Source organism: Ornithorhynchus anatinus, chromosome 3, assembly GCF_004115215.2.
Source record: "Ornithorhynchus anatinus isolate Pmale09 chromosome 3, mOrnAna1.pri.v4, whole genome shotgun sequence".
In the NCBI taxonomy this organism is placed as follows: Eukaryota; Metazoa; Chordata; class Mammalia; order Monotremata; family Ornithorhynchidae; genus Ornithorhynchus; species Ornithorhynchus anatinus.
Genome location: NC_041730.1, coordinates 41138976 through 41166592, shown reverse-complemented (window position 1 = coordinate 41166592; position 27617 = coordinate 41138976). Strand labels below are relative to the sequence as shown.

Here is a 27617-nt window from a genome sequence, read left to right as displayed (position 1 = left end):
ACTCTGCCACTTGTCTTCTGAGTGACCTTGGGCATGTCACTTCTCACTTTCCTTAGTTACCTCATCTGTAAAATGGAAATTGAGACTGAGGCCCCAATCCATGCTCCATGTGGTACCTGTTACTGTTTCCAACCTTATACCTTTCTCAGTGCTTAGTACAGTGCTTGGAACATTATAAGCACTTAACAGATACCACAGATGAAAGCAACCAGGATTCCATAGATTTTTTTTTAAAAAAACACAAAGCACCAGCTGAAAGTTAAAAGTGCGCCACTTTGGGGACACAAGTATTGTAGATGTTCACCTTCTGAGAGTCGCACCCGGAGTTTCCAGTTCTCTACCAGTCTCGACTACAGGAGGGAGAGTCAAGCAGAGGCATACCCATTCCATTCCTAGCTTGGTCAACGACTAGCAAGTGGAAGGCAATCTGCTACAAGTCAAAACTCACCTGTGCTGGGCAGCAGCAACATGGGAGAGAGTCGAGAATGCAGACTCATACCGCTCGGAAGGAGGCAGTGGTAAAACATTTCCATATTTTTACCAAGAAAACTCTACGGATCCACTGCCAGATCGATCACAGAAGGAGGTGGGGCATTCTGGGAGAGATGTGTCCATGGCTTCACTGTGGGTCGGACATGACTGGACAGCATAAGACAACAGGTGTAGATGTTGCCAGGGAAGAGGTGAGAAAAGCAAATAGGGACAGAATTACTACTGTTGATTGTCCACTCTCCAGGGAAGCTAATAACCCCAGAAGTTTCTTGCATGGATCTAACTTCTCATTGTAGGTTTCCACTTTGGGTTAAGAGAACAAATATACTCTCTATCTAGGCCAGAGATGGGTAGCTACTGATGACTCTTCTAATGGACAAATACGGCAATATGAATTTTAAAAATCTCAGGCTTTGAGCATAATCAACCTCTCAATTGTATTTATAAAATGTTTACTGTGTGCAGAGCACTGTACTAAGCACTTGGTAGAGTACGGTGTTACAGAGTTGGTAGATACATTCCCTGTCCACAAGGAACTTAAAATCTAGAGGAGGAGGTAGACATTAATATAAATAAATTATGGATATGTACGTAAGTGTACATGAGAAGCAACGTGACGTAGTGGATAGAACATGGGCCTGGGGGTCTGAAGGACCTAGACTCCAGCCCTTGTCTTCCCTGTGATCTTGGGCAAGTCACTACAGTGCTCTGCACAGAGTAAGCGCTCAATAAATATGATTGAATGAACTTCTCTCTGACTCAGTTAACTCATCCATAAATTGGGGATTAAGACTGTGAGCCCATGTGGACTGGGCCTGTGTCCAGTGTATTTTGTCTCTACCCCAGTACTCAGTACAGTGACTGGCACATAGAAAGCATTTAACAAATACTATAAAATATGTGCTGGGGTGTTTGAGCAGAAGCCCAACTAGCATTGCCTAGTGGACAGAGAAGAATCTTGGGAATTGGAAGGACCTCGGTTCTAATCAGTGCTCCTCTACTTGTCTGCTGTGTAGCCCTGGGCAAATCAATTCACTTCTCTGTATCTAAATTACCTCATCTGTAAAAATAAAGATTAAGAATGTGAGTCCCATGTGGGACAGGGACTATATTCAAACTGATTAACTAGTATCTACCCCAGATCTTAGAATGGTAACTGGCATTCATTTATTCACTAGTATCTACCCCAGAGCTTAGAATGGTATCTGGCAATTATTCATTCATTCAATCATATTTATTGAAAACGTACTGTGTGCACATAGTAAGTTTTTAACAAATAGCACAAACAAAATAACTTATACTCTCCATTCACACACATTAACGACACACTCCCATATGCTTACACAGTCACATACCTAAGTCACCTACACTCACCCCTCCACGGAGCCACCTGCACTCATAGAATCAAATACACACTCACGTTGCCACCTACAATTGCACACACACACAGCCATATACACTGATGTAGTTACCCTCACTCACACACATAATTCATACATACACCCAAGCAGTCACCTAAACTCTTTCTCTCTCTCTCTCTCTCTCTCTCTCTCTCTCTCACACACACACACAACACACTCCCATGCACTCACATGCACTCACACACAATTGCAAGCACACATTTTCCCCTACATTTACCTAACACTCTCGCACACTCCTTCATGCGACGGCATTCACAGTTGAACATATGAATGCCCAGACAGACCCTTCCGTGTAAAATGCTCTGCCAACTTTCAGAATATCCTGCCAAAACATAAACCCACCCATGTACTTCCATGCCAAGAGGAGACAGTAGGCTCATTAACATCTGTTGCTACTTTAAGAACTCATGGTTGCATTATTAAAAGGAAATGAGAAAATAAGTCCTTTCAATATGTGTTTGGCCACAGGGATTTTATAGCCTCAAATCAAAGACAAGAATCACCAGGCAAACCCCACTTGAATAAAATTAGTGACAACTCTTCCTGATTTGGAAGTAAGATCTGGGGAACTCCTCTTTCTAGGAGTCATGGTGGGAGTGGTGGGAGGATATTTTTTTTCCCGAAAATGGAGAAAGAAAAGCAAGACATTGGACAGTTTCAATTTCTGGGACTGGGATGATCCGTAAAAGTTTCCCTGAACTCCACAGACCCATTCTGTCTGTGAAGAAGTGTCCCAGACCGACTCACCCAATTGGTTAATCTGTCGGTCAGCGCCGTGTGGGCATCTTCTAAGTGGAGCCATTCCCCTGGGTACGGATGCCCCGGCAGAGCTGAATAGGTGCTCCCTTTTGAGTAGTTCATGAAAGCACATGCTCCTAGTCTGAGCTTCTGAGAATGTTACATTTCATATTGAGCCTGACTCTCCCCATGAACACAGCACTCCTAGTTCTGTCTCCAGCTCCCTGTGCCTCGGTTCTACCACTGAAAAAGGCTGGGTCTGGCAGGTGCCTGTTTCAATCAAGTAATCAACAAATCGTGTTTATTGAATGCTTCATGTGTGCAGAGCACTATTTTAAGCGCTCTGTCATGTGCCCTAACTTGGGTCTTGCACACCGGTAGCTCTGTACACTGGCAGGTGAGAGCAGAAGATCCCTAAGGGCAGGGGATCATATGAATATATGACCTGAATATTAATGATAATAGTAATAACTACTAATAATAATTGTGGTATTTATAAAGCACTTACTAGGTGTCAAGCACCAGACTAAGTGCTGGAGTAGATACAAGATAATCAGGTCAGGCCCAGTCCCTTTCCCACATGGGACTCACAGTCTTGAGTAGGAGGGAGAACAGGGATTGCATCCCCATTTTACAGATGATGAAAGTGAGGCACAGAGTTGAGTGAGTTGCCCAAGGAGATACATCAAGCAAGTTACAGAACCAGGAGTAGAAACCAGTTCTTTGGCTTTCCATTTTCTTTCCAATAGGCCACCCTGCTGCTCTGTAGCCTTCTCCTAGTATGAAATCATGGAAGGCTCCTTCCATGGATTTCCTTGCCCTCTTATTCTGCTTCCATGGAGTGGAAGAGGGGTGACTATGAGTTGTTGTAGCCAACTTCTCCTAGAGGTTACCACAGCTATCTTCATCTTCAACAACATCGTCATCACATATAGACTGTAAGCGTCTCATGGGCAAGGATTGCATCTACCAACGTTGTCGCAATGTATTTTCCCAAGCACGCTAGTACAGTGCTCTATACACAGTAAGTGCTCAGTACGTACTACTGATTGAATGAATGACCAACAGCATATACTGAGAGCCTGTTGCGTACACAATACTGTACTGAAAGCCCATTTGTAGGCAACAAACTGGACTAGAGGCCTGGGAACATTCAATAGAAGTAAAATCAATCAATTGATCAAAGGTGAGGGCATATATTTGTGTTATGAACATGGAAGTAAACAATTCCATAATCAAGGTGAGCAAATCAAGGTGAGCAAAGTGAGCAAGGTGAGAAGCAGCGTGGCTCAGTGGAAAAAGCACGGGCTTTGGAGTCAGAGGTCATGGGTTTGAACCCCGGCTCGGCCACTTGTCAGCTGTGTGACTTTGGGCAAGTCACTTAGCTTCTCGCTGCCTCAGTTACCTCATCTGTAAAATGAGGATTAAGACTGTGAGCCCCACGTGGGACAACCTGATTCCCCTGTGTCGACCCCAGTGCTTTGAACAGTGCTCGGCACATAGTAAGCGCTTAACAAATACCAACAAATAAGCCAATGATTCAGTGGTGAGATGATTGATGGGGCTTTAAGATCCGGAAGGAGGGAGAATTGGTAGCATGGGAGGTGGCATTTCCAACCGAGAGTTCCTTGGCATCCTGAGTTCCCCAGGAGAAAATGGTACCCTTGCTAAGTGGGACGTCACTTATAAAGATAGTAAGCGCTTTATAAATACCATAATTATTATTAGTAGTTATTACTAATATTATTAATATTCAGGTCATATATTCATATGATCCCCTGCCCTTAGGGATCTCCTGCTCTCACCTGCCAGTGTACAGAGCTACCGGTGTGCAAGACCCAAGTTAGGGCACATGACAGAGCGCTTAGTACGTTGTTGTCGTCATCATGTTTGGTCTCATCTTTCCCTGAAAATTGGAGCCCACACAGTCTGTGTGGACATTTGGGGGTGTGTTCCTTTGTGGAGGAATTGTGACCCAGCTGGTGGGCAGCCTTTTAAGGGGCGGGAGGGGTCTATCGTCCCCAACACCAAAATCAAAGGACGTTCATGTTCCTCAGGACGTGCCAACCACTGGTCAGCGATCATCGGGGGATCTCATTCCAAGAACTACGTGCTGTGGGAATATGGCGGCTACGCCAGCGAAGGAGTAAAGCAAGTGGCCGAGCTGGGTTCGCCGGTGAAAATGGAAGAAGAAATTCGGCAACAGGTAACGCCACCGTCGGTGCATTTTTGAGAATCAGAACAATTTGGAGAGCTGTCCAAAGGTCCCTGGCTTGAATGCTGGGCCTGCTTGCTATTGCTTTGCAGTAGCGCTGAGATATGAGTTAATTGTTGCCACAGGACATTCAAAATATTGACCCACTGAAGTGATACCTGCTGGCAGTAATAACGTAGAGGTTGGCCGAATACCGATTATAATTAATTTTCCTCCATCAGCCCTGCAAGCATTTGTATTCAATCAGGAGAGTACTGAACATGGCGGTTGTAGCCGCCTTGTAGATATGTCATATGTCTTTCTTGTCCACTGGGACCTGTGTTGCACTGAATTACAGTTTTTGTCATCTGAACCGTGCGGTGGTTTTCAGGGTAATATGCAATCTGTTTGAGACAAAAATGCTGTCTCAACTAATGAGTACACCATCGTAAGTACAGTCCATGGATTTAGCAAATGATGCTGTCGTCGCTGGCGTCGTTTAGAAAGGGAGCTATTTACAGTGTGTCATGTTGTGCATTCACAGGAGGTACAATAACCCATAAGGTTGGGACCTTTATAATTAGCTAAGTGGCAAGAGAAAAGCGAAGTGTCACTTATTTCCAAATTTATTGATTGGTTAGATTTTTAGAACCCTTATCCTCTGAAGTATTCTGGCTGGTCTACAAAAACCTTTATACAGGGAACATTTCTCATAAGTGGAGAGAGGGAAACAGTGGGAAAAAACCTCTAGACTGGAACCTCTTGTTGGATCGGGATTGGGTCTGATCTTATGATATAGTATCTACCCCAGTGCTTTGTACAGTGCTTGTCACATAGCATTAAATGGTTACTATTATCATCATCATCATCATTTCTATTACTACTATCATTATTATTATTATTATCAACCCAATGAGGAAAAAGTCCTTGTGACATGAGGGGATGAGACAGACTAATCCTTGTGGCATGAGGGGATGAGACAGAATAATTGTAGTAATCAATCAATAATCAAAGTTAATGGGAGTTTACTCTGTGCCAAGCACTGTACTAAGTGCTTGAGTGATTATAACACAACAGAATTAGTAGGCGTTCCCTGATAATCAGCTTCCGGTTTAGGGGGAGACAGACATTAATATGAATTAATAAATAATTTATAATCATAATGTATAATTTAAAGATATGTACAAATGTAGTAGTAATAGTAGCACCTGTTAAGCACTTACTGTGTGCAGAGCACCGTACTAGGTACTGGGAATGAACAGATAGAGAATACATGGTCTCTGTCCTTCTGTAAACTAAGATTCTAAGTGTAGAGAGGGGACTAGAGAGAAGCACATCAGGAATAATGAAACTTTAAGATATGACACAGACAAATGCAAATATAAAAATGTAAAAAATGTAAAAATGCACAGTGGGGTGCAGTGGCCAGAGGAGCGGAAATTCAGGTTTCTCTGGGCTGAGATTTCATAACATACCCACAGCCACTACAACTACAGCAACCACCAGTCTTGTCTGAGTTTTGTGATGACTCAGCCTGTGGATATTTTTCTCTTTACTGTTGGGGTGGTAGAAGGTAGAAATGGATGGCTGTTCCTCGGTGGCACAGAATAGAATTGGTGCCAGGACCTGGTGAGGCAGCCCGGCTGTCTGTTTCTCCTCTAGATGCTACATTCATTGTGGGCAGGAAATTTGACTATTTGTTGTTGTATTGTACTCTCCCAAGAGCTTAATACAGTGCTCTGTACACTAAGCACTCAATAAATACGAATGAACGAATGTCGTTCTGGTAGGGGCAAAGAAGACAACCAGATTTTAGCAAAATTTATTAGTTTTTCCTGATATTTCCTTCAGCCAGACTGCATGTACGTCATCCTAAAGCCATCTATTGGATTTATTTTTTCTAAAGACTCAATGTTTATCTCAATCAATTAAGCTGTGTCACCTGATTTAACCAAGAAGATCTTCAGTAACTTGGTTCTTTTTTTTTTTTCTACTTTTGTAAAATGAATTGCACAGACTAGTTTTGTGCCATCATTCCTGGGATATTGGGGTGTAATGTGGTAAAAAATTTAAAATTATAGATAGACTCTCGTATGATTAATGGGCTTGACTAGGGTTGAAGTGAGAGGAATAGTTTCCTGAGAAGCAGCATCGCCTTATGGAAGGAGCACTGGCCTGAGAATCAGAGGACTGGGATTCTAATCCCAGCCTCACCACTCAGCTGTTGTGTGACCTTCGGGGAGGTCACTTACCTTCTCTGTGCCTCAGTTTCCTCATCTATAAAATGGGGATTAGGACTATCTAGGCCCTATATGGGACAGGGACTCTATCCAACCTGATTTTCTTGTATCTACTCCAGTGCTTAGTACAGTGCTTGCCTCACTGTAAGCACTTAACAGATACCATAAACAAAGTTGAAAATATCAAAGTCTGGACAGCTAGAACAACATCTGAAATATGCTGGCATCTTAGGTTTTAGTGGTTTCAGTTATGCTACCCAATTAAGCCAAGCATATCTTTGTTAACTTTATCACTATATGTGTTTTTTATTTTAGTTTAAACAAAAAATGAATTCCAAGTGATAATTCTGTGTAATCTTGTCAGGAACATGGGGTCAGTCTCTTCCATTTTGCCTCGTGGGCATATTTTATTCTTTCTCAGCACATATCAGGAAAACCTCACTTTTGTATTTTGATTGCATCGCACGATGCCCTATTTATATTCAGTCACCTAAACTAGTGTCAGCGATGTCATATTGATATGTGAACACTCCATAATCAGGCATTTCCTGGTTATTAAAACAATTTATCCTGCCTTCCACAAGAGGCTGGGACATTTTCCTTGGTTCAGGGCAAAAATCTGCTTACACCAAGATGGAAAGACCAAGGCGGATACTAGACTTGATCACTGGAACAATAGACTCCCAGCCAAGGGCGTTACTGGGTCAGAACCAATGTCCATTCAGACTGATATTCAAGTTTCCCATAGTGCTAACAGAATGCATGCAAGGATTTTTGGATGGTTGCCCTCCTAACTATCCAAATGCATCATTTGGATCAACTCTGTACCATCCCTGGCTTTTCCCTCTAACAACCCATCGGAGATTTTGTGTCTGTGAATTTATCCAAACACCTGTCAGGAGTGATTGGTTCCTCTGCTGAAAGGTGAAAAAGCACAATGTTCTGCGGAGCAAGAGGGAGGGAGGGACAGAAACGGTAGTCCTAGCATCTGAGTCCTTGCCAACTGGCTAGGGCCAGTTCCACAGGTGGTCTGGACAGGTGGCTGGCGGCTAGAGGCCTCAACCAAAAGCCCAAAGTGACCAAAAGCAGATGGAAGTACAGGAAACTAAGAACACACACATCACTCCTTTGGCTCCTGGAGTCCTGTCTACACAGTCTTAAGTTTGGTCATTCTGGTGGAAGGGAGGAACATGTCTGTTTTAGAGGAACAGCATGGCTTAGTGGAAAAAACGTGGACCTGGGAGTCAGGATCTGGGTTCTAATTCCAACTCTACCACGTGCCTACTGTGTGATCTGGGGAAGTCATTTCATGTCTTAGTGCCTCAGTCATGTCATCTGTAAAATGGGGATTCAATACCTGTTCTCTCTCCTACTTAGAATCTGAGCCCTGTGTGGGACAGAGACTGCGTCTGACCTGATCATCCTGTATCTTCCCCAGTGCATAGAACAGTTCTAGACGAGTAGTAAGCGCCTGATGAGTACCACAATTATTATTATCATTATATTGTACTCTCCCAAGTGCTTAGTACAGTGCTCTGCACTCATTAGAGCTTAATAAATAAATTGACTGGCTGATTGAGGATTTTGAATTGGAACCCCCAGGTTCCTCAGTAATAAGAATAATAAGAATAATAATGGTGGTATGTGTTAAGCACGTATTATGTGCAAAGCACTGTTCTAAGCGCTGGGGGGGATACAAGGTGATCAGGTTGTCCCACATGGGGCACAGTTTTAATCCCCATTTTACAGATGAGGTAAATGAGGCAAGAGAAGTGACTATCCCGAAGTCACACAGCTGACAAGCAGCGGAGCTGGGATTAGAACTCATGACATCTGACTCCCAAGCCCGTGCTCTTTCCACTGAGCCACACTGCTTTTATGATATATCCCGGATAACCAGTTAGTCATGGCATCATGAATGTTTGTCCTTAACCCCCTTTTATGTAATCTTTTTAATGTATCTCTGGCCTGAATGCTAATTTTTTTCTCACCCTTTAGACTGTGAGCTTGTTATGGACAGGGAACATGTGGCTCAGTGGGTAGGGCATGGGCCTGGGTGTCAGAAGGACCTGGATTCTAATCCTGGCTCTGCCATATTCCTGCTGTGTGACCTTAGGCAAGTCATTTAACTTCTCTGGGCCTCACTTACCTCATCTGTGAAATGGGGATTAAGAATGTGAGCTCAATGTAGGACAAGGACTGTGTCCAACCTCATTAGCTTGTATCTACCCCACTGCTTAGACCTGTGCTTGGCACATAGTAAGTGCTTAATAAGTACCATAATTGTTATTATTACTATTTATGCTAGTTATGTTGTACTGTACTCTCCCAAGTACTTAGTACAGTGCTCTACACATAGTAAGTGCTCACTGAATACTATTGATTGATTGTATTGATAGTCTATCCATTAGGGAGACCTCATTTGAAGTCATATGGATTAATATACTTATGGAATCAGGAGTTCCATATGGGCATTAATGATTATATAAGGGTCACTTAAAGAGACCCGAGGGCTCTGAAGAGAATTTTGGGGCAATTCTGGGCGATGTTGCTTGAGAACAGTGTGGCATAGTGGAAAGAGCACAAGTTTAGGAGTCAGAGGACCTGGGTTCTAATTCTTGTTCTCCCACTTGTCTGCTGTGTGGCCAAGGGCAAGTCGCTTCAGTTCTCTGGGCCTTAGTTCCCTCATCTGTAAAATAGAAATTAAGACGGTGAGCCCCATGTGACACAAAGACTGTGTCCAAACTGATTAGCTTGTATCTACCCCAGCGCCTAGTACAATACCTAGCACATAGTAAGCACTTAATAAATACCATAAAATAAAACAAAACAAGCTTTTGGAGTCGGTTCGTTGAGGAAACATCTTAACACTACCATTTGGGATGAGTGTAACCCTTTCCTTCAATCAGTGGTATTCATAAAGTGGTTATTCAGTGTTATCCGTTGTTGGGCAGGGATTGCCTCTATCCGTTGCTGAATTGTACTTTCCAAGCATTTAGTACAGTGCTCTGCACACAGTAAGCGCTCAATAAATACGATTGAATAAATATATGAATATTAAAGACTTAGAAGAGTATGGTACACTAGAGTTGGTAGACACTATCCCTGCCCTCAAGGAGCAGCATGGCCTAGTGGATAGACCATGGGCCGAGCAATCAGAAGGACCTGGGTTCTAATCCTGGCTCCGCCACTTTTCTGCCGGGTGACCTTGGGTAAGTCACTTCACTTCTCTGTGCCTCTGTTACCTCATTTGAAAAATGGAAATTAAGACTGTGAGGCCCATATGGAACAGGGACTGTGTATAACCTGATTTGCTTGTTTCTACTCCAGTGCTTAGAATAGTGCTTGGAACTTTGTTAGCACTTATCAAATACCACAATTATTATGATTACTATCAAGGAGCTTACAATCTAGAGAAAAAACAAGACTCACTATCTTAGATCCATAAAGCTGAATACTGAGTCAAACTACTGGCTTCTGAAGGCGGATCAGTGACCCCAGCCCCTAGTCACACCCCTGTCTGTGAGAATTGAAAGAGGAGTGAACTCTTCTTATTTATTTCCCGCTCTGCAGTCTCGCATTTCCTCTTGCCTTCAAGACATCTCTATTAGGATGTCCTCCTGTCATCTCAAGCTTAACATGTCCAAAATTAAACTCTATATCTTCCCACCCAAATCCTGTCCTCCCCATAACTTTTCCATCACTGTAAATGACATCACCATCCTTCCTGTCTCACAATTCGGTAACCTTGGCATTACCCTTGACTTCTCTCTTTCATTTAACCCACATATTCATTCCATTACTAAATCCTGTAAGTCTCACCATCACAACATTGCTAAAATCTGCCCTTCCTCTCCATCCAAACTGCTACTAAGTTAATGCAGTCACTCGTCCTATCTTGCCTGGCTTACTGTATTAGCCTCCTTGCTAACCTCCCAGTTTCCTGTGTCTCCCCACTCCAATCCATACTTCACTTTGCTGCCCAGATCATTTTTCTACAAAAATGATCAGGAAATGTCATCATCCTGAACCTCAAAAATCTCCAGTGGTTGCCCATCCACCACCACATCAAAGAAAAACTCCTTATCATTGGCTTTAAAAGGCTCCACCACCTTGCCCCCTCCTACATCACCTCACTACTATCCTACTATGATCCAGCCTGCACACTTAGCTCTCTTGTGCTAACCTTCTCACTGTGCCTCTGTCTCGTCATCGATCTCTGGCCTACATCCTGCCTCTGGATGGAGCACCATCCCTCCACTTCAAGGGCTTATTGAAGGCACATCTCCTCCAGGAGGCCTTCCCTGACTGAGCCCACCTCTCTTTTCTCACTCCCTTCTGCATCACCCATATTTGTTCACTTGTTCTTCCCCCCTCCCATCCCCACAGCACTTATATACAGATCTGTAATTTATTTACTTGTATTGATATCTGTCTCTCCCCTCTAGACTGTAAGCTCATTATGGGCAGGGAATGTATCTGTTCATTTTTGTAGTATACTTTCCCAAGCACTTAGTATAGTGCTTTGCACACAGTAAGTGTTCAATAAATATGATTGAATGAATGAATGCAGGAGTCAACCCCACATTCAGAGTGGAAGAGTCACAAACAATCTTTTTTTATTTAATGGAAGCTTTGAGTTGCAATCAAACATTTTGTTTTTAAATCCACTGGGGGAGTATGATGTTTTAAAACTATATACTCTTGCCGGGATCCACACCCTTGAATTTTTTAACTTTGAATTTTGACTCCAAGTGAATCCCAACTACAGGGGTAAAAAGTAGCCAAAGTGATTTGTTTTAGCTTGATATGTAGTTGAACAATTTTTAAAGTTTAGGCTGCAGTGTCCTGGGTTCTTAGAAATTGTCTGACCCCACACAGACCCATCCCTTGGTTTCCTTGGGAGGAGATTCAACACAACAGAACTTCAGTAAAAAATGATAATGGTATCTGACAAGCACTTACTTTGTGTCAATCAATCAATGATATTGACTGCTTACTAGGTGCAAAGCAACGTACTGGGAACTTTTTTTTCCTAGTGGCATTTGTTAATTACTTACTATGGTCCAGGCACTTGGGAGAATGCAATACAATAGAGTTGGGAGTATATTTGCTGCCCACAGTGAGCTTACAGTCTAGAAGACCAAGTACTGCATTAACTCTTGGGTAAAACAAGGCTATCATGTCAGACACAATCCCTGTTCACGGGGGACTCACGGTCCAAGTAGGAGAGAGAACAAGAATTTCATCTCCATTTTACAGATAAAGAAACAGGGGCTCAGAAAAGTTGAGAGCCTTGCCCAGGGTCACACTGTGTCAGGGCTGGGTTGAGAATTCAGTTCTTATGACTCCCAGGCTTGCAGAAGGGAGTGGGAGAAAAGGAAAACGGGGCTTAGTCAGGGAAGGCCTCTTGGAGAAGATATGCCTTCGATAAGGAGTAAAAGCAGAGTAGAGTAATTGTCTGCTGGGTATGAAGAGGGAGGGCATTCCAGATCAGAGACAGGATGTGAGAGAGAATTCAGAGATGAGTTAGATGAGATTGAGGTTCAGTGAGAAGGTTAGCATTAGAGGAGTGAAGTGTGAGGGCTGGGTTGTAGTAGGAGAGTAACAAGGTGAGGTGGGGGGGGGGAAAGGCGATTGACTGCTTTAAAGTCAATGGTAAGGAGTTTCTGTTTGATGTGCAGGTGGATGGGCAACCACTGGAGGCTCTTGAGGAGTAGGGAAACATGGCCTGAACGTTTTGTGTGCAGTGTGCAGAGTGCAGTATTACATGTTTGAGAGAGTACGGTACAATAGATAGATGAGATCCCAGCCCACGAGGAGTTTACAGGGTACAGGGGAAGATGGACATTAAAATAAATGCCAAGTGGATATGTATGAAAATGATATGGGGTGAAAATCAAAATGTACAGGTGACACAGCAGGGAGAGCTTAGGCAGGGAATTGATAACTTAAACATGGAAGGTCTCTTGCAAGAGATATGATTGGAGTAGGGTTTTGAATATGGGGGAGTGATCTGTCAGATATGAAGAGGGAGGGGATTCTAAGGCAAAAGGAGGATGTGAGCAAGGGGTCAGTGGCCAGATATACAGTACTTATTTGCTTATCTATAAAATAATCAATCAATCATGCTTGTTGAGATCTTACTGCATGCATAGCACTGTACTAAACACTTGGGAGAGTACAATACAGTAGCGTTGATAGACTGGTTCCCTGCCCACAAAGAGCTTGCAGTCTCCATATAATAAATTATTTATTTATATTAATGGCTGTCTCCCCCTCTAGATAGTGTCTGGCACTGCACAAATACCATAATTATTATTATTAGACTGTAAGTCCATTGTGGGAAGGGAACCTGTCTATCAACTCTGTTGTATTGTACTCTCCTAAGAACTTGGTAAAATGCTCTCCATAAAGTAAGCACTCAGTAAATACCACTGATGTTGATAATGATAATGAGAAAGACAAGATTGAAATATAATGAATTGACTGGCATTAGAAGACTGAAGTGTGTAGGTTGAGTTGTAGTAGATCAGTGAGGTAAAGTAGGGAGGGCAGAGCTGATTGAGTGCCTAAAAGACAATGGTAAGAAGTTTCTGTTTGATACCGAAGGAGAGAGGCAGCTACTGGAGGCTTATTAGGATGGATGAGATATGGATTGAGAGTTATTTTTTTTTAGAAAAATGATCTGGGCAGCAGAGTGAAGTATGAACTGGAGAAGGGAGAGGCAGGAAAGTCAGAGAGGAGGCTGATGCAGTGGTCAAAGTGAGATATGATACGAGTTTGGAAGGAGAGGAAGGGGAAGGTTCTAGAGTTGTTTGGAAGGTAAAACTGACAGGATTTGATAACAGCCTGAATATGTGGGTTGAATGAGAGAGATGAGTCGAGGATAATCCCAAGGTGACAAGCTTGTGAGACTGGCAGGATAGTGGTGCTGTCTACAGTTCTGGGAAAGTCTGGAGGAGGGCAGGGTCCGAGTCGGAAGATGAGGAGTTCCTAATGCTTAGGGATATTCATCGAGCGACTTCTGTGTAATCCTTCTTCTACTCCAAAGTCTGACAACAGGATGCAGGCTGCCCTATCGTCCCCTGGACATCCTGTCCTGCATCAACGAGGCCTGCTCTGTATGAGCAAATCTTTGTCTTAGCCTCCCTACAAAAGTGTCAGGTCCATGACTCATCTTCACCACAGCTTCACCACACTCGTTCCACCATGTGCCACTGAGATACAAGGCACTCACTAATCTTTCCCTCTGAACTGTAAGCTCGTATGGAGCAAGGAACATGGCTAACAACTCTGTTATAGTGTACTCTCCCAAGTGCTTAGTACAGTGCTCTGCACACAGTAAGTGCTTAGTAAAAAGCATTGATTGTTCATAATATTAGCAATTGCAGTATTTGTTATATATTCACACTATGCCAAGCACTGTGCACTGGAATAGTCAATCAGTCGATTGTATTTATTAGTGTATTTATTGGGAGAGTGCAGTATGACAATAAACAGACACATTCCCCGCCCACAACAAGCTTAAAGCTAGAATGGGAGACCGACATTAATATAAATAAATTACAGTTATGTGCATTAGTGCTACTGGAGCTGGGAAGGGGGAGGAATAAAGGAAGCAAGTCAGGACAATGCAGAAGGGAGTGGGCTTAGTCAGGGAAGGCCTCTTGGAGGAGATTGTCTTCAATTAAGGTTTTGTACAGGGGGAGAGTAATTGTTTTCAGATATGAGGAGGGAGGGGGTTCCAGGCCAGAGGCAAGATGTGGACCAGAGGTTGGCAGTGAGATAGTCGAGATAGAGGTACAGTGAGAAGGTTAGCATTAGAGGAGCGAAGTGTGCGACTGTAGTAGGTGAATAGCGAGGTGAGGTAAAAAGGGGCAAGGGGATTGAGGGTAAATACACTATAATCAGATCAGCCCCAGTCCCTGTCCCAAAGGGAAGCTTTTAGTCTAAAGGGAGAGAGAACTATGGTCTCTTTGTAACTTCTCAGCCTGGGCCCATCAACCAAAGACCCCGAAACAGAGCTTGGCAAACAGCAGGGCTTTGCAAATAGCCATCCTGAACTTGACTGAATCACACTGAACAAAGCCTAACAGACAAGGAATCTTCCTGAAAGCATTTATTTCCATTTTTTCCTCCCAACAGATATCTCATCTTAGAGGGACTTATGAAAACCTCTGCACATCTGCCAAAGTGGTTCTTAATTTTCCTGATTTCATGCTACATCAAAAGATACATTTTAAATGTAGAAGCTCTTATATTCAACCTTTTATACTGTCATACTCCTCTTTCCAAGGTAAAAAGCTGGCTTAGAGGATGAAAGATTTTTTATTCTTGAAAATATATTCTTCAGGGAGCCAACTATACCCAGGTGACCTGGTCCCCACTTGGGTCCCAAGGAAACACTCTGATCGACTTTCATCTTCTTAGAGTGTGAAAATGTGTCTTGTCAACCCCAAAGTCAAGTTCAGCAGAACCTCACCAAAATATAAATGCCCCCCACAGAAGTTTCAGCATCTCAGAAGTCAAGAGCCTCTTTACCCCTTCTTGGTTTTCTAGGAGAGATAGAAGCAGATCCAGCCAACTCCACGACATTTGCATAACCCGTGTAAGTGCTTTTTAAAGGTCTCGGGATTTTGAAAAGGACACGAGGATATTTTTCGAAACAGATCGTTCTCCCATATTTACAGCTTCTTGGAACTAATGAATCAGTCAGTGTTTGGTGCCCAGAGGTTCTGAAACATTTTAGGAAGTGTTGGTGTGCTTTCAGTCCTGAAGTCCATTTCAGGTCGTGCCATAAGTTTCACATGCCAACAGCCAAATCAATCAAAGTGGTATTTCCTGAGTGCTTACTGTGTGCAGGACACTATACTAACCCCTTGAGAGAATGCAATACACTAGAGTTGGTAGATATATTCCCTGACCACAGCGAGCTTACTGTCTAGAAGAGGAGACAGATATTAAAATAAATTAAGAATGCATACATAAGTCGTATGGGACTGAAGGTGGGGTGAATATCAAGTGCTTAAAGGGTACAGATTCAAGGGTATAGGTGATGCTGAAGGGAGAGGAAGTAGGCGAAAAGAAAAATCTCCTTGCTGACTTCCATGCCTCCTCTCTCTGGTAGAATGTTAATAGCATTTATCAAGAGCATAGGTGGGAATTAGACCTAATTGCAATGAAAAATCATGATAATAATAATGATAATAATGCCTATTGTTAAGTGCTTACTGTATGCTAAGCACTGTTCTAAATCGCTGGAGTAGTTAGTCAGGTCCCACATGGCACTCACAGTTTAGGAAGGAGGGACAACAGGCATTGAATCCTTATTTACACATGAGGGAACTGAGGCATAGTTGAGTAACTTGCCCAAGGTCACACATCAAGTAAGTGGCACAGCTGGGATTAGACCCCAGGTCCTTTGATTCACAGGGTCATGCTCTTTCCACTACACCACACTGTTTCCCATAGTTCCTGACCCTTGGTGGGTTGAAAAAGATATTTACCCCTGCGTGGAACTCCCTCTCTCTTCTGCTTTGTCAAAACATATAATAAAATCACAATAATAATAATAGTAGTGTTTAAGTGCTTACTATGTGCTGAGCACTGTTCTAAGCAGTGGAGTAGATAAGGTAATCACGTTGGACACAATCCTTGTCCCATTTGGGGCCCACAGTCTTAATTCCCATTTTACAGATGAGGCAACTGAGACATGAGGCACCTGAGGTAAAGAGAAGTGAAGTTACTTGCCCAAGTTTACACAGCAGGCATGTGGCAGAGCCAGGATTAGAACCCACATCATGTGACTCTCAGGCTCAAGTTCTTTCCACTAGAATAACACCCTGCTCCTTCAAAGCCCTTTAAAGTGGTGTCATTTATAGAAGTCCTTTGTCTGCCCCACTAGATTGTCAAATCCCTTGAGGATTGAGTCTACCAACTCTATTATACTGTTATCTCCCAAACCCTTAGTTAAGTGTTCTGCACACAGTAAATGCTCAATAAATATCACTGACCGACTGATCCTTCACCTCCCCCTTCATACAGCCCCAACGACCGCATTAACGTTTACGTATTCCCTGCCTAGACAGTGTCATATTTTCAACTTCTGTTCATTGGAAATTCTGGGTCTCCCTGTTTCTCCCATTTTAATGTCAATTCCTGAGTGTCAGATATCACAGACATTACCTGGATTGTGAGCTCACAATCGCTCTGCACATAGTAAGTGCTCCCTTCCCCTCCCCTCAGCACTGTGCTCATTTGTATATATTTTTATTACCCTATTCATTTTGTTAATGAGAAGTACATCCCCTTGATTCTGCTTATTGCTATTGTTTTTGTCTGCCTGTCTCCCCCGATTAGACTGTAAGCCCGTCAATGGGCAGGAATTGTCTTTATCTGTTGCCGAATTGTACATTCCAAGCGCTTAGTACAGTGCTCTGCACATAGTAAGCGCTCAATAAATACTATTGAATGAATAATCCCATGCTGGGTGACCGGGAGAGAACAGGCTCTCAGTGATGTCTGTTAATTCTCTATTGGTTGCTGCCCTTTCTGAACACCTGGGAGACTTGGAAACTAGTATCTTTTCACTGTCCACTGTTTATAAATCATTTTTTTCTATCCACCCAATTAGATTGTTAAGCTTCTGAGGGAAGTGATCACACGTCTTGTTTTGTTGAATTCTCCCAACCACTAAATTCAGTGATTTGCACTCAGTAGAGGCTTAATAAATACCATTAATCAATCTATCAATAATATTCACTGAATGCTTACTGTATGCAGAACACTGTACTAAGCACTTGGGAGAATACAATATAACAGAGTTAGACACGTTCCCTGCCCAAACAAGCTAATAGTCTAGAGGGGGATACAGCTGTTGATAAATATGACGGAATTCATTCCATCATATTTACTGAGCACTTACTGTCTGCAGAGCACTCTACTAAGTGCTGGGGTAGATGCAGGGTAATCATGTCCCACGTGAGGCTCACAGTCTTAATCCCCATTTTGCAGGTGAGGTAACTGAGGCACAGAGAAGTCAAGTGACTGGCCCACAGTCACACAGCTGACAAGTGGTAGAGCGGGGATTCGAACCCATGACCTCTGACTCCCAAGCCCGTGCTCTTTCCCTTGAGCCACGAAATAGAGACACTCTTTACGGATGTGTACATAAGGAAGGGGCAAATAAAGAGGGCAAATACAAGTGTAAGGCTGACACAGAAGGACATGGGAGATGATGTAATGAGGGGTTACTTGGGGAAAGCCTCTTGGAGGAGAGGAGAAGAAACTCCTCTGAAGCATATGACTATAAATTCAAATACCTTATAAAACAAAGAGAGAGGAAAAAAAAGGTGGGCATTGGAGGTTGGGACTTGAAAATCTCTTAATATGATTTAGCAGCTGGTCCTTTAGTTCATTATTTTAAAAATCTGGGCATTATCTCCAGAGAGGAGGAATTTCTATTCTTTTATTCCATAAAATTTGTTGAAGTGAGGCTAACAGAATAGATGGTGACCAGGCAGAGGACTGAATGGGAAAATCAGTGAGGGTGCCGTGCTGAATTTCTCTTTGTACAGTTCAGCGTTCAGTTATCTCTTCTGATCACGGTAGCACTGACAGAACCTCCGTCTCCAGCTAGTCAGCTCACTTTTGATCAAGCAGACACGATTCAGTACTGTTGGCTCATTTAAAGGCCATTTGGCTGATTAGCTCTGGGGCTGAGAAATAGGATATTTCTTCCCTAAGAATGGCTAATTAAGGAGCAAATTCGAAATGTGGGAGGGGCAGCACTTCAGTGTTTGAGTGTACAGCCATTAATTTGTAAAATGTATTTGGAAACTTGGGCGGCTTTGATCCCAGCCGATCCCACAGTCCTGTTTCTGCAGGGATGTTATTTACCCCAACATTGACCCTTGGTGACAAATGAAAAGTGGCAACTGGTCTGTAGGCTCCTTCAATCAATCAGTCAATCAATCCATCTACCGTAATTAGTGAACATTTACTGTGTGCAGAGTTCTGTTCTAAGTGCATACAAAACAACAGAGTTGGTAGACATAGTCCCCACACACAGCAAGCTCACAGGCTAGCAGGGGGAAAAAGACATTTCTTCAGCTACCACCTCTAAGTGGATGATTCCCAAATCTACATCTCCAGCCCTGATCTCTCTCTCCCTCTCTGCAGCCTCGCATTTCCTCCTGCTTTCAAGACATCTCTACTTGGATGTCCTCCCATCACTCCAAACTTAACATGTTAGAAAGAGAATTACTTATCTTCCCACCCAAACCCTGTCCTCCCCCGACTTTCCCATCTCTGTAGGTGGCACCACCATCCTTCCTGTCTCACAAGCCCATAACCTTGTTGTTATCCTGACTCCTCTCTTTCATTCAACCCACGTCACCATCACCAAATCCTGTCTCCCAACATTGCTAAAATCCTCTCCGTCCAAACTGCTATCACGTTAGTACAATCACTCGTCCTAGCCTGCCCGGATTACTGTGTCAACCTCACTGCTGAGCTTGTAAAGGAGAAATCCAGTGAAGCCTTTCAAGAGAATCTGTATCACAGCAGGCAGAAATGGGACAAGGCCCAATGTCTCCCGGTGAGGGTCTTACAGTAACGCCTCCCCAGTGTAAGGCTGGCAGGCTGGTTCTCTCTGGGCCCAAATGGTTCTCTCCTGCCTCCATTCCCATCATCCCTTCTCCCATCTGCAGGGACGTGATTTCTCCCCCCAACCCCACTCTTCCATCATCACCTCCCCATCACTTGGCCCAGACCTTGAAATTGGTTCAGTAAGTTAACATTCATTCATTCATTCAGACCTATTTATTGAGCACTCATCAAGTGCAGAGCATTGTACTAAGCCCTTGGGAGAGTGCAATATAACAATAAACAAACACATTCCCGGCCCACAATGAGCTTACAGTCTCAAGGACAAATGATGTCCAATTTTTAGAGGCTATTATTCCCTACAGTTCTATCAATGTCCTAATCATGCTTTAGAGGGTGGAATACAGACAACTATTTGGCAGTGTGTGTAAAAAAAAAAAAATCCATGGCTCTCCCCACAGACGTGCTCGTTTCAATACAGTTTTTGCTTACTTCTCTCTTTGGAGCTTCAAAGCAAACAATTCTCACATAGATGCAAGAATTGCCAATTCATTCTTCTCCATCAACTACAACTCCTTACACTGGGCTAAAGTCAAATAGCTTCAAAGTTGGTGAGTGAAGGTGGAGTTAGATTAACGTTCTAAGGAAGGTGTGCCCAGTTCCCATCCTACATGCTAAGTGGAGGACATGGGGAGTATAGTGGATAGAGCACAGGCCTGGGAATCAGAAGGACCTGAGTTCTAATCCCTACTCCACCACTTGTCTGCTGTGTGACCTTGGGCAAATCATTTAACTTCTCTGGGTCTCAGTTACATCATCTATAAAATGGGGATTAAGATTGTGAGCCCAGCAAGGGACTTGGACTGTGTCCAACCTGATTAGCTTTTATATACCCCAGCACTTATTACAATATTAACAGTGCTTGGCACATAGGAAGTGCTTAATAAATTTCATTTAAAAAAGCTGCTTGGAAAAAATTATCCTTCCTAGAGCAGGTAGGGATTTTGCTGTTGGTGGGAATGCCACCTATCCAGCCTAGAAAAGTATCTCCAGGGACCCCTTTTGTGCCTGCTGGCCATTTTGAAAGAAGCAACGTGGTTAAGTTGAGAGAGTATGGGCTTGGGAGTCAGAAAAGCCTGGGTTCTAATTCTGCTGTGCCACTCGCTTACTGTGTGACCTTAGTCAAGTCACTTAACTTCTCTGTGCCTCAGTTTCCTTAACTGTAAAATGGGGGTTCAGTTCTCCCTCCTACTTAGACTGTGAGCCCCCTGCAGGACAGGGACTGTGTCCAAACTAACTTATACCTACCCCAGCACTTAGAATAGTGTTTGACACATAGTAAATGCTTAACGAATAGCATTTTTTTTAAAAAAAGGCAGATCTACTATTTGCTGGAGAACTCTGCCAACATATCAGTGGAAGTAGGGTGGTCAGCTGCAACACTTACGGACACCAGACATAATAATGATAATTATGGTCTTGGTTAAGCATTTACTATGTACTATGTGCTGTTCTAAATGCTGAAGTAGACACAAGATAATTAGGTAGGACACAGTCCCTGTGCTATATGAGGCTCACAGTGTAAAGACATACATGATGTTCTATGTATGCCAAGCAGATATCCAGCATGATGTAGTGATGCCAGATAGAATATTTTCTGGAAGTTCAGAGTTTTTCTCTTCTGGTACCTCCAGTCTCCCCTCTGGTCTTAAGCCATTATGTTCCCCTATACATTCCCTAAAGCCTGAGAGCTGTTTCCTAGCGATGGATTGTGGATGAAGTTGGACAGGGAATGTGTCTGTTACACCGTTGTGTTGTACTCTCCGAAACACTTAGTACAGTGCTCTGACCAAAGTAAGTGGTCAATAAATACAATTGATCAATTGAGGTCGAGGAGGGCTGAACATTAAAATTAAAATGACCTGGTAAAAGGGTGTCTGAGGCTTCATCCATATTGGACAAGGTAAAGATCAACTGAATAAAAGACAGACTGTCCAAACAAATGGCCATTTCCCCTGGCTGCTCACATGATCTGAAGAGGTGTCAAATGCTAAATGGTGTGGATGTCCATTAAAAGTCTAGAATCCCCCTGAAATAATAATAATAATATGATGGTATTTGTTAAGCGCTAAGTGCTGGGGTAGTTACAAGCTAATCAGGTCAGACACAGTCCCTATCCCACATGGGGCTCACAGTCTTACTTCGCATTTTAAAGATGAGGTAACTGAGGCACAGAGAAGTTAAGTCACTTGTCCAAGGTCATAGCAGACAAGTGATGGAGCAGGATTAGAACTCAGGTCCTTCTGACTCATAGGTCAGTGCCCTATCCACTAGACCACACTGCTTCCCTGTCTTCATACAGTGGGAAGAGGGATCATTTAACTCTGAGGCTCCAGTATGATAGCATCTCTTTGAAAGTGCAACCTAACTCAGAAAGCAAAGTCCCTTTTCTTTCTCACTGTGTCTATCCCCCTCCTCAGAACCATTTTTCCCTTTCTGACTCCGTGTCTGACCTTCTCCCTCCGTTTCTGGTTTTTTTCAATGGTATTTGTGTGTTTGTTAAGCGCTTATTATGTGCCAGGCACTCCATTCATTCAATCATATTTATTCAGCACTTACTGTTTGCAAAGCATTATATTAAATGCTTGAGAGAGTACAATATAATAACAAACTGACACATTCCCTGTCCACCATGAGCTGATAATCTAGAGGGGGAGACCGACATTAATATGATTAAATAAATGAATAAATACTGTACTAAATGCTGAGGTAGATTCAAGCTTATCAGACTGGGCACAGTACATGTCCCACATGGAGCTCATGGTCTTAATCCCTGTTTTACAGATGAGGTAGCTAAGATCCTGTCCTTCCCACTCGTGTCTCTTTTTGCCTTTGAGGACACAAAATAGGCCTGTGATTTGTGATTCGACTCCTGCAACAAAGGAAAAGCTTCTGGGAACCTTTATTATTCGGTTTCTTCCAAGTAAAACTTTGGTTTACAATTTGCCCCTTCCACTTCCTCCTCTGATTATCAACAGACATCTCTGATTGGGAGGCAGATCTGCCTGTTGAGTGTTTGTTATGATCTGATTAGTGTCCTGTCTGTTGAGTCCTTGGGCCTATGACTCCCCAGATTTTGAAAACAGGAAGGTAGGAAAGGTGAGCACTAAGCCCCCTCTGTAAGGTGGCACTCAGCACCCTCAGCACCCATGAGAAGCCGCATGTTGGTTGACATTCTGTTTCCCCTATCTCCTGCCTACCGAACCCATGCTCTCTATGATGCCAAAGCCAAATCTCTGGGAAAAGGGATAGCAGAAACCCTGCTAGGTCGAGAGGAAGAGGGAGGAGAGGAGCCGTCTGAGCCAAGTCACACTTTGTACTGCTTGTCCTCAAAGTACCCTGATGACAAAAGCCAAATTCAGCTTTTAGGGAACTTAGGAATTACCTAGGACAACATGGGGCTTTCAATACCCCTCTTCTCCCTCCTGGAGGGTGCCCTCAGACCCTTTCCAGCCTGCACTACAGCCCTGGCTCTGTCGTCACCTTCAAATAGCGGAGGAGAGGCAGAGAAATGGATTCAGAATTCGGGGTGGAGCAGGGAGGGGAAGTCTTCCCTCTACATAGTGGCCACTATGGAGGCTCCCACAGAGAGAAGCACCCAGGGGCTTTTTCCCTTCTTCCTGGCTAATAATAATGATAATAACTGTGTCATCTGTTAAGTACTTACTATGTACCAGGTATTACACTGTGCACTGGGGTAGATACAGGCAAATTGGTATGGACATTGTCCCTGTCTCTCATGGGGCTGAATTTCAATCCCCATTTTATAAATGAGGGAACTGAGGCACAGTGAAGTGACCTGCTCAAGGTCACACAGCAGACAAGTGGTGTAGCTGGGATTAGAACCCAGATCCTTCTGACTCCCAAGCCCATGCTCTACCCACTAGGCAACGCAAGCAAATCCCCTAAACCCCTAACTGCCTGCCTGCCTCCTCTCTTGCCCACAACTTTTTCACTAACAGTGCCAAAACTGAGCCTTAATACAGTTGAGAACTTAAAGAGTCACTTTGTAAAACTTCCTCAAATAACACATCTCCTTTGAGAAGCTGTGTCTGACTATGCTCTCCTCTTCTCTTCTCCCACTCCCTTCTGCGTCACCCTGACTTGCTCCCTTCATTCATCCTCCCTCTCTTTCCCTCAGCACATAGGTGTATATTTGTATATAACTGTGATTTATTTATTTATTAATGTATATTCATGTGTATCTCCCCCTCTAGACTGCGATCTCACTGTGGGCAGGCAATGTGTATATTGTTATAATGTTCTCTCCCAAGTGCCTAGTACAGTGCTTTGCACACAGTAGGCACTTAATAAATGTGATTGAATAAATGAATGAATACGGTCAGTTGTCAGAGGAATTTGTCAAATGTGGATCATTATCAATAAAGTCAGTCTGCCTCATGGTACAATTTATAACCTTTGTCTCACTGATAGCCTTTGTTTCTATCCTGCCAGTGCTCTCTAGTTTCTGCCTTGCTTCCCTACCTCTCTGGCTCCTTGCCTTGAAAATCCCTCCCCAGTTTCACTTTGAACTCTTCAAAAATGCAGTCACCTTAGGAAGCAGTGTGCCATGTACAAGAAACTAGACTGTAAGCTCACTGTGGGCAGAGAATGTGCCTGTTTATTTTTCCATTATACTCTGCCAAGGGCTTAGTATAGTGCTCTGGACATGGTAAGTGCTCAATAAATACGACTGAATGAATGAAACTTACCCATCCAATTCTGATTTGGAATGTTTATCTGGAGAGTGAACCTAGTGGAAAGGTAACTTAGGGAGAGTCATGATTTTGCAGTTGCTAACACCTCGCCACTTATAAATCAGGTCTGTTTTCAGAGCACTGATCTGTGGCATCTTTGACCTTTGTCCCAAGAATGCACACATAGTTCATTTTCCTATGCCTTAAAGAATGGCATTATCCCTGGGAAGTAAGAGACAGCAACTTCTACTGCTGGGGGAGATATTCCCGGGTTTCCACAGGACAGAATATATTTCCATGCATTCTTTTCTCCACATGGTTTCCTCTCCTCACTTGACAGAAGAGCAGTAGGCTATCAATCAGTCAATCAATCAATCGTATTTATTGACCACTTACTCTGTGCAGAGCACTGTACTAAGTACTTGGGAGAGTACAGTGTAGGTCGATTTGTTCCCTGCCAACAAGGAGCTTACGGTCTAGGGGGGAGACAGACATTTATGGCAGTAAATAAGTACATAAGTGCTGTGGGGCTGAGGGTGAGGTGAATAAAGGGTGCAAATCCAAGAACAAGGGCAACACAGAAGGGAGTGGAAGAAGTCTTTCTATAGAATACCACATCCCTTTTCATTTGGCACCTCTTCTGCAGAACAGACTGTGAGAAGTCTCGGCGTCTTTGCAATTAAATACGAAACGCAATACCCCTGAACGAATATAACCCCCAAACCCTATTATGCTTTACAGCTGTCGAGCTGTTTAAAATGTCTCTCTTTGAAAAGTTAATTATGTGATTGTCACATTATTCTACTCTCTTTAACTCCGAAGAGAGACTAGCCGTAATAAGACAAATCTGAATGGAAACTTTTCTTTTAAAGATCCACATGCTAAAAACTTCTTAACCTCTTCTGAAGCCAGAGAGTGTCTATTAAGTGAGTCGTTAAGGGTCGATTCCAAATATTTTTAATATTTCTTTCTCTCTTTGAGCTTAATGCATTACCACAGCTCCACGGTGTATTTTCTTGTTAAACACATTCATCTTTTCTCCATTAAGACGAAGCGGAACGGTCATTATATCAAAAAGAAATAAAACATTCACTTCTCCACATCTTGCAGAAACCCAGTTATTATCTGCCAACTATGCAGATTAATTGTGCCTTCAGGTAGATTTTTAATGGTCTTTAAATTTAGTACTAAACTCAGTAATGTACAGTGGTAAATGAAGAACTTTATTCATTAAGAGAAAATGAATCTTAATTAGATGTCAGTCCTAAGATTTTGGGTTTGGTGCATGCTACTAACAAGGAATGGTTTCTTTGTCTTTGATTACCTAAATGCATGATCACAATTTTGGTTAGCGAGAATTCGAGGCAATTTTATGTAATTGTGGACAGAGAACATTTTGTTGTATTGTTGAGTTATACTCTCTCAAGTTCTTGGTACAGTGCCCTGCACACGGTGAGCGCTCAATAAATGTTGATTGATTGATGTAATTCCTTGTTAAGACTTCTTGAAAGGTTCGAGGTAAAGCATCAGAGATCAAAATCTCAGCACAGATATCCAGTAAATAAATGATTTGAATTCACAGAGTTAAACATTCATGATGAGTTCTGGATTAAGCGTGCCTTTAGGGGTCCTTAACAGCTTTTATATTAACTGGTGACAACTTTAATAGGGGAAATATTGAAACTGGAGGTTTGATCTTACTTCTGATCATCCCGGGGCTGAGGACACAACTTTCTCAGATCTTGTATGAACTACCAGTGGAGTTACAGTGCCCCATGCTCTTTCATCTGTCTAGATTAGTTTAAGGACAAACATAGATTTTAATTCTTAAGTACTAGTCTCAGAAAAAGTCAGTAAGATTTCTGAGGATGATGGTGCCTCCCATCATAAATGATGGATAAGCCTCAATCCAAGTTGTCAAGACTTAGGAACTGAGAACTTTTTGTATGTGTGTGTGTGTGATATTTGTTAAGCACTTATTATATGCCAGTCACTGTACTAAGTGCTGGGACATCAGGTTGGACACGGTACATGTCCCACATGGAGCTCTCAGTGTTAATCCCCATTTTACAGATGAGAGAATGGAGGCACAGGGAAATTAAATGACTTGTCCAAGGTCACACAGAAGACAAGTGATGGAGCTGGGATAGAACCCAGGTCCTCTAAATCCCACGCTCTTGCTCTATCCAATAAGCAAAGTTGCTTCCCACCATCCTCTAGGTGTTTCATACCTCACTATGAGGAGGTGTGCATTGGATTTTGTAGGACAAAAGAGGTTGTATTCTAAGAGGAGAGACGATAAGCACCTTGGGGGTAGGGATTGTGTCTACCAACTCTAACATGCTGTACTTTTCTAAGCACTTAGTACTATGTTCTGAACACAGGATGCACTCAATAAATATCACTGATGGATTGAAAACCCAGAAGACCAGTTGAGGAGCCAGGAAAAGTGTAGAAAGGGCAGTGAAAGGGGGGAGAGAGAGAAAGGGAAGGGAAGAAGTTTACTGACTGCTAGTGTTATGCCATTCTTCAGCAGCGATGATGAGATATGTGGGAGAAGGAATCTGCTGAGTAATCAGTCTCAGTTCAAACTATACCTTATAGCCAAAATTGAGAAAACCAAAAGAAGTGATTTCATGGTAAGCAGACATTATCCTTTATGATTTATTCATTCTTTCATTCATTCAATAGTATTTATTGAGCACTTACTATGTGCAGAACACTGTACTAAGTGTTTGGAATGTACAATTTGGCAACAGATAGAGACAATCCCTGCCCATTGACGGGTTTACAGTCTAATCCGGGGAGACAGACACAAAAACAATAGCAATAAATAGAATCAAGAGGATGTACATCTCACTGAAACAATAGCAATAAATAGAATCAAGGAGATGTACATCTCATTAACAATGGAATTAATGGAATTTGCCTGATTACTTGAAAAAGCTTTAGACAGAGATTTATTAGAAGAGTTCATTCATTCATTTATTGTATTTATTGAACACTTACTATGTACAAAGCCCCGTACTAAGCATTTGGGAAAGTACAATATAAAAACAGTCACATTCCTGCCCTTAACAAGCTCACAGTGTTAGAGGAGGAGACAGATATTAACATGAATGAATACATATATGAAAACATAAATTACAGAGATATACAGTGAAAT

General features: G+C 42.8%; 1 protein-coding gene across 3 annotated transcripts in view; it reads left to right on the top strand.

The window, feature by feature from the left end:
* The window catches only part of SPON1 (spondin 1), a 387007-nt gene that overhangs the window by 141648 nt on the left and 217742 nt on the right, over nucleotides 1-27617 (top strand). For all 3 annotated transcript variants that reach the window (XM_039911464.1, XM_039911465.1, XM_029060288.2), the window contains exon 6: nucleotides 4709-4857. In XM_039911464.1, coding sequence (XP_039767398.1) covers nucleotides 4709-4857 — 149 coding nt within the window. The remainder of the gene's footprint in view (nucleotides 1-4708; nucleotides 4858-27617) is intronic.